Source organism: Rhincodon typus, chromosome 8 (assembly GCF_021869965.1).
Source record: "Rhincodon typus isolate 14 chromosome 8, sRhiTyp1.1, whole genome shotgun sequence".
NCBI lineage: Eukaryota > Metazoa > Chordata > Chondrichthyes > Orectolobiformes > Rhincodontidae > Rhincodon > Rhincodon typus.
Window position 1 is genome coordinate 79,341,101 of NC_063339.1, and position 16,679 is coordinate 79,357,779.

Genomic DNA, 16,679 nt, shown 5'->3' on the forward strand with positions numbered 1-16,679 from the left:
GATTTAAGATATGATGGCTCAAAAGATTCTGACCTTCTTTTCACAACAAACAAATCAATTTGAATTTTCCCAATTTAAATTTTATGTACAAGGAAATAAAATATCAAAATTATAAATGCAAGAATAGGAATGCAGTGTTTCTAAGCCAGGTTACTTTTTGGCTATTATAGAGTCATAGAATTGTACAACATGGAAACAGACCCTTTGGTCCAATTTGTCCATGCCAACCAGATACCCTAAACTATTCATATACCCATCTAGATGACTCTTAAATGCTATAATTGTACCTGCTTCCATCACTTCTTCTGGCAGTTCATTCCATACACCGCATCACTCTCTGCGTGAAAAGTTGCCCCTCAGGTCCTTTTACATCTTTCCCCTTAAACTCTAGATTTGGACTCCTGTACCTTGGGAAAAAGACCTTGGCTATTCACCCTATCCATGCCTCTCATGATTTTATAAACCTCTACAAGGTCACCCCTCAGCTGTTGTGAAATTAATTTGAATGAGATAAGGTTCAGTCATTGTATCAATTAAACATGAGTAAAAGATAATGATTCAAAAATTTTAAATATCAGATTAAGAATGTTTTGAAATGATCTGTAGCCCTTGTTTGACTAAGTTCAATTACTTTCTAGTATAAGCAAGCAACAGCTGTTTAGTTCATAACTCTTCTCTAAATGCTCAAGAGCAAAACTAAAATCCATATTTGGGTTAGTTTGTCAGGCAGTTAGGAAGCAAAATTATTCTGGCAGTAGATGAAGAGCAAAACTCCAAGTTCAAATAGCACGACTAAAATTGAAACAAAGCGCAAGTTCGTTGACTATTTTAAGATGAATTAATCACTCTTTCCTGCAGTTGCTTTGAAGATATTATCGTAAACAGTGAAAGGACTGTGACCTGCAGTGGAAAAATTGCTGTGAATTTTTAAGGGAACACAAGAATAAACTTTCACGACAATAGAGATGAAATTGGGCTGGTAGCACTCTGAGATAGCAAGGGCGGCAGACGCTAGAGTCAGAGATAACACAGTGAGGAGCTGGAGGAACACAGCAGGCCAGGCAACATCAGCGTTGACGTTTCGGGTTGGGAGGTAGCACTGTTGTTTGGCCTGCATGTGTGCTGTTCAGAGACCCAAACGATATCCACTGTATGTGTACACACTTCAGCTCTGAATCATGTTGGATGAGCATATCGGTGAAGGCGCAGCTAACATTACCAGGAGGAGAGGCAGCAGGCAGACCATGTCAATCAGCTTGTAATGCTAATTTAATGTCAGAGCTGCTATTTTGGAGGTCAAAATTCCAACGGACACCCCCCCTCAAGTTTAAACAACTGAACCAATGTTAAGTAGGTGGAAGGACACCACTACCTTCACATTCCTTCACTGCCACCCAGCTTTATTTAAAGTGATTATGAGCTATCTACAAATCCATTATGTTTTGTTATTTTCTGTCACAGAGATGTACAATATGGAAACAGACCCTTTGATCCAACTGACCAGATATCCTAAATTAATCTAGTCCCATTTGCTAGCATTTAGCCCATATCCCTCTAAACCCTTCCTATTTATATACCAATCTAGATGCCTTTTAAATGTTGTAATTGTACCAGCCTCCACTACCTCCTCTGGCAGCTCACTCCATACATGCACCACCCTCTGCGTGAAAAAGTTGCTCCTCAGGTCCCTTTTAAATCTTCACCCTCTGCCTTTAAACCTATACCCTCTAGTTTTGGACCCCCCCACCTTGGGGAAAAGACCTTGACTCTTCATGCAATCTATGCCCCTCGTGATTTTATAAACTTCTATAAGGTCACACCTCAGCCTCTGATGCTCCAGGGAAAATAACCCCAGCTTATTCAGCCTTTCCCTATAGCTGAAGTGGGGGTGTGGTATTCACAGAAATGGGTATGACACCATCACATTGAAGCTATTTGCTCTAAGTGCCTCCCCAGTGAGCAGCTAGAGGGTCTCCTATTTCCAATCCTCCACTCTTCTCTCTTTCTTAGATAGTTCCTCAAGACTGAGGATGACCTTCTTACACTCTGGAGTCCTCAAATGACTAAACTGTCCAGTGCGGATCTACACACGTTGATGTACATGGTGTTTAAGGAGGCATGTGGCTGAGATGTTCACATTTTCTCATGTTCCTTCTGCTGTCTGCGCTTAGACTCCACCTGGATTGGCACCTTCGCAGATGCTTCTTCTCCAGTTTACACGGTCTTTGTCATGAGAGGCTTTGAGGACGTACTTGAAGGATTGTCCCTCTGGATCTAGCTGCCGCGACACAGTTTGGAGTAGGGAGCTTGTTTTGGAAGTCTTGTGTCTGGCAAGTGGATGATGTAGCTTGCCAACACAGCTGATTGACAAAAAACCCATGACCCAATAGTCAGGATAGTGGCCTGAGGGAGGGCACTGACACTGAAGTGCTGATTCAGCTAGTGGACCTGCAGCGGTGTTGTACAGATTATTCAAATATGTTGCCCGAATGCCAATGGTTGCTGTAGTTTTCTCAAAATATGTGACAATTCCTGACTTCATGCTACCAGAATGAGAAAATTATTTGTTTAATGTATCACAAGAGCAGTGATTTAGCTCGGTTATTCTGCAAATAACAGATACAAATCTATGGTCGAATAGTCAGGCTTTGAGATGTCATGGATAACAGGTAGCTGCCAGCACAACTAAGAATATAGATAAGGTAATTAATTACCAGTTTACAATCATTTCGTTATCGAACATGTCTTCTCTGTAGATTGTTTACAATATTAGGGCCAAATTCAAATGTGAACTCAACGCAAAATGCTCCAACATTTTCACCAGTGTGATACTGATGACTGATTGCAGTTGGAGCAGAATGTGGTTCTGTAAAAGAACATTTCTAAACACAAAATCAGCTGCTATTTTCCAGAACATGGCAGGCATCCACATTACAGCTGCTTTATTCTGCAGTGCTGACATTACTTTATAAGGACAGAACATGTTCATTTGCAGCGTCTCACAGATGAGCTATTGTAAACATAGATTAGCAAAAACAATGCGCTCTTTTCTAAAATGGATATTCATTGCTTTACCTCTCTAACAATGTACCACAGTTTTGCTCATTCAAATGACCTATGACAGGTTTACTAATATTTCTTCAAATTCTGCCAATTTTCAGAGGTAACTTGTTCTAATTTCCCAAAGTACAAAGACTTTGTCTCATTGAAAACAGCTTGATTTTTAAACTAGTATCAGGTGATCACACTCACTTTGCACATGGTGAGTCAGAGAATAAACAGAAATAAAAGAGGTAAGGAACAGGTTACAAGCTTCCTAAAAAAAATTTAGAAAAGGTGTCTAAGCAGAAATTCTGAAGAGATGGTGATTTATTTTGATTTGAGCGGGAGTTTCACTCAGTCAGAATTCAATACATGATGAATATCACTGCATATGCGAAACACATGTTAAACATGCCTACTGTGTCATATTATCTGGAAATCTAATTTTAAGACATCTGTACATGAAATAAAGTGAATAACTGAAAAACTGAATAAATGAATAAACATTAACTGACGCAATGCATTATAATTCAATCAGTAATAAGGAGCAAATGTGCAACAGACAGTAATATTTTTGAAAACTACTGATTCTGAATTGGCAAGTAACAAGTGCCAAATCAATTTTGTATAAACAACTGTGAAGTGCATTTAAGTAGCCATCTTCAACTTTCCACCAGCTTAAAAGAGCAAGAATAACATTTATTATACAAAGAGACAGAAAAGTTCTCAGCTCTATGATTACCCATGGTAAGAATTCCTTGTATAGAGGAATGCTCCTTGTTTGGGAATCTAACATTCAATCTGGAATTAATTTTTAGATTGAGCACTTTGCTTAGTTTTATACAAATGCATCTTGTGGCACAGTGGTAGGTCCCTACTTCTGAACCTGGAGACCTGGGTTCAAGTCCCATCCATTCAGAGGTGCGGAATAATATTCCTGAACAGGCTAATCAGAAAGCATTTAGAAATGCCTTTGTTTACTGCCCTCATCAATCACAGCAACACCCTCCCCCAGTCTTTTACATTGACTCAACCCACGGCTACAAGGGTACAAATCACCCAATTTTCTTTCATTGAGCACCATAAAATGCAAATTGTTTCTGAGTTTTACTAACTCATTTGAAGGCCTACCTGAAGTCAGAAAGGCTGCAGGAAAATTTTCCCTCCCATACATTCAAATGAGGAGCAGCAGACTCTTTGGTTCCTTGGCTCTTTCAGAATTCAATACAATCACAGTTGATCTGATGACCTCAACTCTGCTACGTAATTTTAATGATCTGACAATTCCTCACCCAGGATGATTAACTTGGTAGGTGTTGCACAAGTCATGAAACAGACACTACAGGCAAACTAACTGATTGTATCTGCAAACTGCACACACACAAAGTAGACAGGATCACAAAATTATATAAAAACTACACAGAATCCTTCGAGATAAATTCTCTTAAAGGCAAGGTACGTTTCTTTTCCAAAATAAAGTTGAACTTTACACAATAAGTGAATCCATAATTTGCTGATACGTTCAGATCTCATAACGGTGACTTTGCCATTGATTTCCACAATAATACCATCGGTCATTGCTGTTTGTGATGTCAAGCTTTTCTTTCATGGACTGCAGCTGCAATCGCAGAATTTGCTTTTCCTGATGCACTACAGCCAAATTTTATCTAGATTAGCCACTAAATTCCTTCATTCTTCAAGCTGACTGGTAAAATCTTTCTTGGCATTTATAGTTTTATGGTTCAGAGCTTCCAGTTCATTTTGAATCTTCTGGTTTGCTGATCATTTCATGCATATGCCTCTGGTGTGATTCTAGATGGTCTTTACTGTAACTTGAAGATGCACCTCATGCACAGACTGTTTGGATAACTACAAGCCTCTCTTTGGCAAAGGCAGTGCATTAGTGCAGTGATCTCTTCTGCCATATACCTTACAAAATTGAGTGAAAGTAGAGAATTTCCTTGATGCACACAGAAGGGCACACCTACCACATCTTCCTATGTTTTCACAGGTGTGCACAGGACCTGTAATATTCATTGCTTTGTATTTGTGTCTATCCTTTAGTAGCTCTTTGACATTACAAGTCTTGGGTTTGTTAACCAATCTTTATGGGTAGCTTCCATGGGAGTGGATGTGAGCCCAACTCAACAATCCTGTTTGCTAGTTCCCCATCAGTACACAGTACTCCAGACTTGCTCTCACCAACCCTTTGTAAAACTACAACAAAATATCCGTTTTTTCATCTTCCATTCCGCTTGTGGTAAATGACATTCCATTTGCCTTCCTAATCACTTCCTATACTTTGGTGATTTGTGTATTATGAAACCCATGTCTCCAAGGTATCTCAGAGTCTTGCAATGCCTCCCCATTTAAACAATATTTTGCTTTTCTATTCATCCTGCCAAAGTGGACAAGTTCACATTTGCACTCATTATATTCCAACCACTGATTTATTTGTGGATGGAACACCCTATAAGCAAATATCCCTTTGCAGATTCCTAATGTCCTCTTCACAGCTTATTCTACTACCTATTTTTATATCATCAGCAAATTTAGCATCATAAATCCAGTCTCTTCATCTAGGTTATTGACACAAAATTGTAAATAGCTGAGGCTACAACACTGATTCCTATGGCACTCCATTTATTACATCTTTCCAACCAGAAGATGACCCATTTTTTACGACTGTTTCCTGTTAATGAAGCAATCCTATATGTCTGTTATTACCTTGCCTTCTACACCACAAGCTCTAATTTTTGTTGCGGCTCTTTGTTAAATCTAACTACTGTATATCTATTAGTTTTACTTTGTCCATGTTGTTGGCTCCTTCTTCAATAAGTTAGCCAAACATGTTTTTTCTTTTTACAATTTATTTGTAAATGTTGGTATTTTTGGTATCCATAATTCCAAACAGATTCTGTTGTGAGGAACTGAATTCTGCTGCACGTCGTTATTCCTGATCTCCTAAAATTCGGGATGCTGGAAATCTGAAATAAAAACACAAAAGTGCTGGAGAAATGCAGCAGGTTTGGCTGCCTTTGTGGAGAGAGAAACAGACTGAATGTTTCAAGTCCAAAGCAACTTGGTATTGAAAACTCAGGATTCTGAAGAAGTCATATTGGACTAGTACCAACAGAATTGTTTTACTGGAGCTCTATGATGCTTCTCCTCAATAAAACACAGCCACAATTTTAGTGTCTGCCACTGCCAGATTGAAATCCAGTGTTTTAAAAATTTAAATAATGGAACAACACATAAAACAGTAGAATCACTACAGTGCAGATAGAGGCCTTTTGGCCCATTGAATCTGTATGGATCCTCTGAAGAGCATCCCACCCTATCCCCATAACCCCACACTTACTACAGTAACCCATCTAGCCTGCACACTAGGGGGCAATTTAGCATGGCCAATCCACTTAACTTGCACATCTTTGGACTGCAAGAAGAAACCAGGGCACCAGACAGAAACCCATGCAGACTCTGGGACAATGTACAAACTCCACACAGCCACCCGAGGCTGGAATTGAACCCGGTTCCCTGGCGCTGTGAGGCAGCAGTGCTAAACCACTCAGCCACCATGCCGCCCAAATTCTTCATTAACTGATCAACAAGAAATTTTCCATTATTTCTCTGTTAGCAATGATGAGAATCATTTCCTCCTCTTAAATATGCCACATAGGGGGAAAAGAAAGTATAAAAAAATTCAAAGGCTTGGTTATCAATGAAGGAAATCTTTGAAATTAAAGTAGAATATTAGTAGCCAAGCGTTCTGAAGAATGATGACAAAATTACAGTCCGAACCTCGTAACTTTGTTTTTAAAGACATTAATTCAGTGGATGTGATCTTGCCATCTAGACCAGCATTACTGCACAGAGGGCAGTTAACTGTCAACCATATTAGTGTGGGTCTGGAGTTACATGTAGACCAGGCCTGGTAAGGATGACAGATTTCTTTCCCTAAGGCACATTAAAGTAAAGGGTCTTGACCACTATCAGGCTAGCTTCTTATTTCAGATTTTTATTGAATACAAATTTCACCATCCGTCATGGTGGGAATTGAATCGTGTCTCCAAAATATAATATTGCCAACCTCCATTGAGGGGCCTCAGAAATGTCCATCTTTTCCCTCAGCTGAGGACTACCTTGGCTGATAGGGCCCTCAGCCGTGTCTGACCCATCTCCTACACTTCTGCCCTCACCCCTTCTCTTCCCATGCCATAACAGTTGGGCCCCCCTGGTCCTCACTTATTGTCCCATTAGCCTCCACATCCAAAAGGACCATGAGCTGCAATTTCTGCCACCTCTAGAGGAATATGACCACCAGATATAATCCACTCCCCTCCCTTGTCAGACTTCCGCAGGGACCATTCCCTCCAGAACATTTTGATCCACTCCTCCTCCACTCCCAGCAGCCCCACAGCACTTTTCCATGCAACCACAGAAGATGTAACACCTGCCAGTTTATTTCCTGCCTCCTCACTATTGAAGGTTCCAGACACATCCTCCAGGTGAAGCAGCGATTTACCCGCACTTCACTCAATCTAGTCGACTGTATTCACTGCTCACAATGTGGTCTCCTCTGCACTGGGAGGGCAAATTGCATACTGGGTGACCACTTTGCAGAACACCTACATTCCGTCCACAAAAATGACCCCGAGCTTCAAGTTGGCTCTCTCTTTCTGAACTCCATCTTCACCTATCCAATCATCTCTCCAATCCAATCCCACCCCTTCAAAAGAAACCCATCTTCGCCATAAATGCCACTTTTTCCTATTTGCTATCAGTTCTGATGACGAGTCACCAGACTCAAAACGTTAACTCTGCTTTCTTCCCACAGGTTCTGCCAAACTTACTGGGTTTCTCCAACAATTTCTAGTTTTGTTCCTCAGAATATTAACATAGAGCTCTGGGTTACCAGTCCAGTGACAATACCACAATGCCAATGCCTTCCTGTGAGGTTACTGAAAGGACTAGCAGATTACCGAAAAGGGTGGTGGTCAGCTATTTACAATCAATGGGGAGGTTACAAAGAGGCTAGACTGAAACGTACATAGGTTAAGCTCTTGAAAAAATGGCACATGGAAAATAGCTCACTCAGAATTAGTAAGAACTGCAGATGCTGGAGTCAGAGATAACAGTGTGGAGCTGGAGGAACACAGCAGGCCAGGCAGCGTCAGAGAAGCAGGGAAGATATGTTTCGGATTGGGACCCTTCTTCAGAAAATCCGAAAATCAGAAGAAGGGTCCCGACCCAAAATGTCAACTTTCCTGCTCCTCTGATGCTGCCTGGCCTGTTGAGTTCCTCCAGCTCCACATTGTGTTAGCACATGGAAAATAATGTGGAGAAATATGAAGTTATGCACACTAGTAGGAAAGCAAAATATATTTTATGCAAAGAAAAACTGTAATATGTCAGTCTGGGAACCCACGGACACAAATCACAGAAAATTAACATGCTGTAAGCAATTCAAAAAGCATATTGGTTGTCATGGTCTTTTTCCAAGCAAGAGCATAACATCTTCAGCAAAAATGCTGGGAAGGTTCCCTAGAGTCATTACTGGTACAGGGGGGCTGTCATGAGAGAGGAAACAGAATAGCCTCAGCTTATATTCCCCTAAAGATTATAAAATGAGAGATTATTAAATTGAAACAAAAATTCTTAAGGGGCTTTGATTGATGATAAGGTTATATTTCCCCAGTTAGGGGAATCTGGAATATTGGATTCAAAGTCGCATTCACATTTCTGATTAATGTTTTTAAATTCAATCATAACATGTCTGATGCAAGAGTAAACTAATCATCCTTGCACACTCTCTTACTGCCTGTCCTGGGTCTAGAAAGTCAAGCTTCAGGCTGCAGCAATTTAGGTTAGCTGACTAACTGCAAACAACAAGGGCACTGGCAATGTGCCAAGGGCAGAAGCAGGAATACTGCCATACTGCTTCACAAAGGCACTTCCATTCTCTCACATCTTTGTAATCCTGTCAGAAGGAAGAGGATGATGGACTGCTGGGACTCCCCAGAGGCCCTCTGCCTTACTGTGAGACAGCCCTGTCTGAGCTTCCAGTTCAGCAGTCATGCCTGTGGTGTAAGCTATTTGTGATTCAGTGGAGCTATGATGTTGGTCATCAAACATTCCTTCAGTGAAATTCCAAGACTGTAATGATGGCAGTGACCATATTAGAAAGGTTAAGCTCCTGCAAAGCCCAGTGCTTGTTTGGTACAGGATTTCTCTACAACATTGAACATGAGCTTTCTGGCAGGCTTTACCTCATCAGGTATTTGGTCATGGGAGTCCATCAGCCTTCGTCTGTAACCTGGTCCATTGGAATCCTGACCTTCCATCTCTTCAGCTGAGAATGCAGCCTCTCTTTCCAACCTGCTAGCACCTGTTTTATCCTTTTCCAAATGCCTATCTAGGTCATTTATCAACTACACGTGAACACAGGTCTAACATTTGTAAAGACCATGTTGTTTTATTTTGTGATTTTTACAATTTGAGTACTGAAATGAAGAAAAGAAATGTTTTAAATGACGGCTGCATGTTTTAAAAAGCCAGTAACCTAATACTCATGACAAGCACCTTGTAAGCAGTTGTTTGAACAAGTGATAACTGAAGTTTTGATTGTCGAGGGTGTCCGGTGGCAACGAGAAGTTGATTGATTCATGGACAAGTGGCCAGTTATTGATGATAAAATTTCTTTTAGCTGCCAAGAACCATGTGATTGGTTCTCAAGTAACCAAACAGTGTGGGTCTTGGAACAAGATGCAGAGAGAAGTGTTTTGATCTCCACAAGCTCAGGAGCAGTCACTCTGTTCTCTGCAGTCAAAACATATGTTAAACCTGAAGAAAATCAGTTTATCTTCCCTTCAGCAGTTGGTATAAGCTGAGAGTTTTATTGCTAAGTCAAAGACCTTCTATAAAATAAGCAGCCATCTTGCAAACTAGTGGAGGCATCCAGAAAAAGATGACTAAAATGCAACATTCTGACCAGCATAAGGACCATCTCAATAAACTGTGAATAGGAACTGAACTGCCTCTGAGTTCCCATAACCTGTCTTCCCTTCTGTTTGTTTGTGTGTGTGTTTTGGGTGGAATTTATCAGGGGATTAGTTTTAATTTATAGTTATATGCTGTCTGTTTATAACTGTTTACCTGTAGCTTGAATATAATTACCTGTAATAAATAGTAATTCTTTTTAAGTACTGAAACCTGGCCCGTGCCTTCTATTAACCCGGGCCTGGAAATGAGGCAAATTGGTGAATTTTATCTGCTTATTTTAAAATGTTTATCTTTTGTGATAACTCTGAATAGTTGGGTATGACTTCCAATGCATCATCCCATTGAGTCACACCTGCACTTGCTTAGAAGTACACTGAGGTAGCAAGAAGGAATGGGAGTCATTTTAAAAACTAAATTTGCTCAGACGTTAAGGAATGGTTAAACATGAAAAGATGCACCAAAGCTTTATGACGACAACGTATATAGTGCCATTAATATCATAACAGTATCCCCATGAGGCTTGTCAAACAAATGATGATACCGAGTCACAGGAGGGGTTATTAGGTCCAATGATTGAAAGTCTAGTGAAACAGACGTGTAATAAGCAGCCAAGCGGGGCACAGAGGCAGAGAGAGGTAGGAAAGGGATCCTAGAGTTTGATACCTACGTGATTAAAATGGTACAGCAAGTATAATTGAGAATGTGCAAGAAGCCAGAATTAAAGGGCATTGAGAGAGAGAGGTTATGAGGTTAAACAAGATTACAGAGATAGGGAGGGTCAACATTATGTTGAGATTTAAAGATAAAGATGGCAATTTAAAATCAAGATTTTGCTTGATTCGGAGTTGGCAGGCACAGAGGTGATAGGGGAATGTGACTTACTGCGTGTTAAAACACAGACACCAATATTTTGAATGGACTCAAGTTTACAGAGTAATATGTGGGAGACCAGTCAGGGGTGCACTGGAATAGTCATGTCCAGCAATAACAAAGGCATGAAGGAGGGTTTCAGCAGGCAACGAGGCAAAACATGGAGCTAAATAAACAATGTTACAGAGCTAGAAGCAAGCGATCTTAGAAATAGCACAAATGAGAGATGGGAAGCTCATCTCAGGGTCACAGACTGGCTTAGTTACAACCTGTTGCCTGGACAAGGATGGAGATGGTTGGTAGGCAATGGAATTTTGAGCCGGGAATGAAAACAATGATTTCCGTGTCTCAGCATTTCATTCGAATAAATATTTGCTCACTCTGTACCGGATGTCGAATGAGCAGTCAGATAATTTAGTAGCAGTGGTGAACTACAGCTGGGGCAATGAATTGGAGGTGCTGGTGAAAAAATGGAAAGGGGAAAGCTCCTGCATCTGCAGTGAGCATGAAACTCTCCAGACAGATGTTCAGGATGCAATGAAAAGAAATAGGCATGGACCCAAGTGTTAGGAGTGTTGTCCCAAGAACACCAATGCATTGTAGAAAGAAACAAACATTCTCACACAGGTTCGCAAAACAGGTAATTCAACTTCAAATGATGTATCCCTTCCACTGTTGCAACAGGCTTGCTCCTTAAACCCAAATCATCCACCTAGTACCTAACCCTTTAATCATATACTTTTACTATGATTTTGAAATAATTATATGTCAAAAAATTAATTTAACTGCCTTTGATGACTATTCTATTGAAAATTCAATTGTCTCTCTCTCCACAGATGATGTCCCAACCTGCTGACTAGTTCCAGAGATGTCCGCATGTCAGATTCACAGCTGCTATAGCATTTTGCTTAAACCAAGTGGTTTGGTTGCTACAAAGAGGTTTTGATGGACTCTGAGATAACATCATAGAATCCCTACAGTATGGAAACAGGCCCTTTGGCCCAACAAGTCCACACCAACCCTCAGGGTATCCCACCCAGACACTATGGGCAATTTAGCATGGCCAATCCACCTGACCTGCACATCTTTAGACTGTGGGAGGAAACCCATGCAGACGCGCGGAGAATGTGCAAACTGCACACAGACAGTCGCTCAAGGGTGGAATCGAATGTGGGTCCCTGGCGCTGAGGCAGCAGTGCTAACCACCGAGCCACCATGCTGACATCAATGACCTCTTGGGAAGGAGATGGGTGAAAGGAGCTAAAGGTAAAAAAAAATGCCTATGTAACAGCACATAGCAAGTAAAATATCAGTTTCTTGTGGAACTGAAATATCTAAAGGATTAAGCAGAATTCAGAATCACATTGCCGTGGTTTTACCTAGCTAGTAAACTGGGATAAATATATAATAGTGAATAAAAAAGAATTTTATTTTTCAGATTATGGTTGTTACATTAGGATACTAAATTTCTCTATAGCAAGTATGAAACGATATAGCTTGTCATAACCCATTCTAACTACTTTTATTAAAAGTACAGAAAAGCTCCAATTTCAATTTGAGACTTCAACAAAGACGTTTCATACTTGCTATAGAGAAATTTAGTATCCTAATGTAACAACCATAATCTGAAAAATAAAATTTTTTTTATTCACTGTATTATATATTTATCCCAGTTTACTAACTAGGTAAAACCACGGCAATGTGATTCTGAATTCTGCTTAATCCTTTAGATATTTCAGTTCCTCAAGAAACAGATATTTTACTTGCTATGTGCTGCTGTCAAATATGGGTAAAGAAAGAAACTTTGAAATCCATTACTAATCTTGTTGTAACAGTATGTTTAAAGGTCTTTAACTGTAAATAAAAATTATAAATATCAGTGTTTCTGACATGTTTTGTCCAAAACCATCCTATAAACCCATTTGATAATATTAAGCAATATATTTTACAACCCCTCCATGCACAAACTTTCACTGAAACAACAAAACCAAAGGTAGAAAGCTTATAGGAGGCTGAGTGATGTAGGCTACGCCCGGATATGTGGCAGAATTGGACAAGAAATGCAGCTGGGCCCATCTCAACGTGGAGAACAATTCACACTATTTTTCATGCTTTTCACAAGTGGCATGGTGATTTTTTTTCTTTAACAGGCAGTGACAAGTTGTCAATTAACAATCATTACTGCTTATTAAATGCCTTTTCAATGGCCCAACATACCCATTAATAGGGAACTAGGTACCAACATCTCAGATCAGGCTCAGTTCGCACACACTAAGTCCACAGATATTATCACCTGATATGGGCCATCCTCTAAGAATCTTCATGGCATATCTATAACTCACTTACAGGATGTTTCTGCACTTAAACGCTGCATCTCAGGCTGCAATGACAGCTATCAGTGTAAAGCTGCATTCAGGAACACACACCCAGCTCATGGACTGGACAAGGGTGCATCTCTGCTCACTCTCATAGCATTCACTCATGGATGCCTTCATGGATGCTCACAGCATCCCTAACTTGCATTGTCTTGTCTTGCTTTAGACCATAAGACCATAAGAAGCCATTGGCCATTCGGCCCACTGAGTCTGCTCCGCCATTCAATCATGGATGGTATGTTTCTCAACCCCATTCTTCTGTCTTCTCCCCATAAGTCTTGATCCCCTTACTAATCAAGAACCTTAAATACACTCAATGACTTGGCCTCCACAGCCCTCTGCCGCAATGAGTTCCACAGATTAACTACCCTCTGGCTGAAGAAATTCCTCCTCATCTCAGTCCTAAAGGATCGTCCCTGCGCTGAGGCTGTGCCCTAGTGTCACAGACTCTCCGACTAATGGAAATATCTCTATTCAAGCCTCAGAATTCTGAAGTATCAATCAGGTGCCACCCCCACCCATTCTTCTAAACTCCACTGCGTACAGACCCAGAGTCCTCAACGACTCCTCATACGACAAGCCCTTCAACCCTGGGATCATTCTTGTAAACCTCCTCTGGATCTCCTCCAAAGCCAGCACCTTCCTTCCTTATAGAAGAGGACCAAAAATGCTCACAATAATCAAATGCAGTCTGACCATAGTTTTTTTGTGCTCAATGCCTCAGATACAGATACCAGGCTCATATTACTGCTGAATAAAAACAAAGAACTGCGGATGTTGTAAATCAGAGACAAAAACAGAAATTGCTGGAAAAGCTGAGCAGGTCTGGTAGCATATGTGTAGAGAAATCAGAGTTAACTTTTTGGGTCAAGTGACCCTTCCTCACAACTGATGGTAAAATGTCCGTTTGTACGCAGAAGAGGGGGGAGGGAGGTCAGGTGTAAATGATAGGTGGGGATAGAGCCCAAAGAGAAACAAGAGCATTTGGACAGACAAAGGATCGATAACGATTCTGTCAGGAGGATGAATAGCTATCAATGGGGACTCTTACTGGCTAACAATGGGTTGTGTGTAGTAGCAAGGCCTGGAGAGTGGGGGGTGGGGTAAGGACATGGGAGAGCTCAAGCCCCAAAGTTGTTGAACACAATACTGAATCCAGCAGGCCGCAGGATCCCCAAGTGAAAAATGAGGTGTTGTTCTTCCAGCTTGCGCTGAGCTTTGCTGGAGCACTGCAGTAAGTCTGAGACAAAGATGCTGGCCAGGGAACAGGCTGGAGTGTTAACGTGGCAGGCAACTGAAAGCTCAGGGGACTTTTTCTCGTGGACAGAATGTTGGTGTTCTGCAAAGCAGTCACCCAGTCTATGCTTCGTTTCCCCAATGTACAGGAGACCACACTATGAGCAGTGAATGCAGTAGGCTAGATTGCGTGAAGTGCAGATAAAGTGCTGCTTCACCTGGACGGTGTGTTTGGACCCTTGGATACTGGGAAGGTAAATGGGCAGGTATTACACCTTCAGCAGTTGCACAGCCATGTGGCTGTGAGGGCATGTTTAGGGTGAAGGAAGAGTGGACCAGGGTGTCCTGGAGGGAACAGACCCTGCGGAAGCTAACGAGGGAGGGGAGAGGAATGTGTGTCTGGTGGTGGTATCTTGCTGGATGTGGCAGAAATAACAGTGGATGCTCGTGAAAGGGTAGGTAAGAACAAGGGGGTCCCTATCGCTGTTACGGGAGGGAAAAGGTGAGAAAGAAGGTGGACATTTCAGAAGCTCCCTTATCAGAGGTGGCATCATCGGAACTGGGAGAATGGAACAGAGTCGTTACAGGAAGCAGAGTGTGAGGATGTATAGTCAAGGTAATTGTTGGAGTTCGTGGGTTTATAGTGGATATTGGTGGCCAGTATATACCCAGAAATGGAAACAGAGATGTTGGGGGAAGGAAGGGTGGAGTCAGAGTCAGACCAGTTGAAAGTGAGGATGGGGTGGAAATTGGAAGTGAACTCAATAAATTCTTCCAATTCCGGAAGAGAGAGGGAAGCAGCGCCGATGATATCATTGACATACGAGAGAAATAGTCGTGGGTGGAGGCCGGAATAGGACTGGAACAAGGAATGTTCCAAGTACCCTACAAAGAGACAGGCATAACTGGGGCCCACGCGGGTACCCATGACCACCCCTCTAACCTGAAGAAAAGGAGATGATTTAAAAGAGAAGTTGCTCGAGTGAGGATGAGGCTGAAGAGGCTGGTGGTGGGTGGGGGCAGCTCAGGCCTTTATTCCAGGAAGACGCGGAGAGCCCTCAGACCATCCTGGTAGGGTACAGACATGTAAAGGGATTGCATGCCCATGATAAAGAGAAGGCAACTGGAAATTCTTAAACTGACGTTAAGTGTCAGAGGAATCGTGGAAGCAAGTGGGCAGGGACAGCACCAGGGGAGAAAAGACTGAGCCAAGATAGGAAAAGATGAGTTCTGTAGGGCAGGAGCAGGCAGAAACAATGGGTCTGCCCGGACAGTTCTGTTTTGTGGATTTTGGGAAGGAGGTAAACATGAGCTGTGTGGTATTGAGAGACTATCAGCTTGGAAGCAGTGGTGGCAGTGATTCTAGTGGTAGGGGGTGTCACCAGATTAAATGATGTTGGTGACCATAGTTGGCACAATGGCCTGATGTTCCATGGTGAGGTCATGGTCCAGGGGGTGACAGGAGAAGGTAACTGAGAGCTAGTACTCAGCTTCTGCAATGTAGAGGTCAGTCAGCCTGACAACAACACCACCATCCTTATTAACAATCTTAATTACAAAAGTCAGGGTTGGATTTGAGAGCGCTGAGTCAGTTCCCGGGAGGATAGGTTGGGGGGTGGTGGCAGAGAAACTGAGATGACCCTGCATAACATGACACCAAATTAAACTAATCCCTTCCGCGTTTCCTTGGTCTATATCCCTCCATTCCTTGCATATTCACATGCTTATCTAAAAGTCTCTTAAACGCCCCTTTCATATCTGCCTCCACCACTACCCCTGGCATAGTGTTCTAGATTCCTACCACTCTCTGTGTAAAACAAAAACTTGTCCCTCACATATCCTTTGAACTTGCCCCTTTTCATCTTACATGCATGCCCCCTCAGATTAGACATTTCAACTCTGGGAAAAAGATTCTGACTGTCAACCCTATCTATGCATCTCATAATTTTATAGACTTCTATCAAGCCTCCCCCTAGCCTCCACATTCCAAAGAACGCAAACTGAGTTTTACCAGTCTCTCTTTACAGCTCATATCCTCTAATCCAGGCAGTATCCTGGTAAACCTCTTCCACACTCCATCCAAAGCCTCTACAGCCTTCCTGCAATGTGGTCCCCAGAACTGAATGCAGTACTGGTCCCCAGAACTGAATGCAG

General features: G+C 41.8%; 1 protein-coding gene across 1 annotated transcript in view; it reads right to left on the minus strand.

The window, feature by feature from the left end:
• Positions 1-16,004: 16,004 nt before the first annotated feature.
• The window catches only part of LOC125483795 (coiled-coil domain-containing protein 9B-like), a 44,187-nt gene continuing 43,512 nt past the window's right edge, over positions 16,005-16,679 (minus strand). The window contains exon 7 of the mRNA XM_048600483.1: positions 16,005-16,073. Coding sequence (XP_048456440.1) covers positions 16,005-16,073 — 69 coding nt within the window. The remainder of the gene's footprint in view (positions 16,074-16,679) is intronic.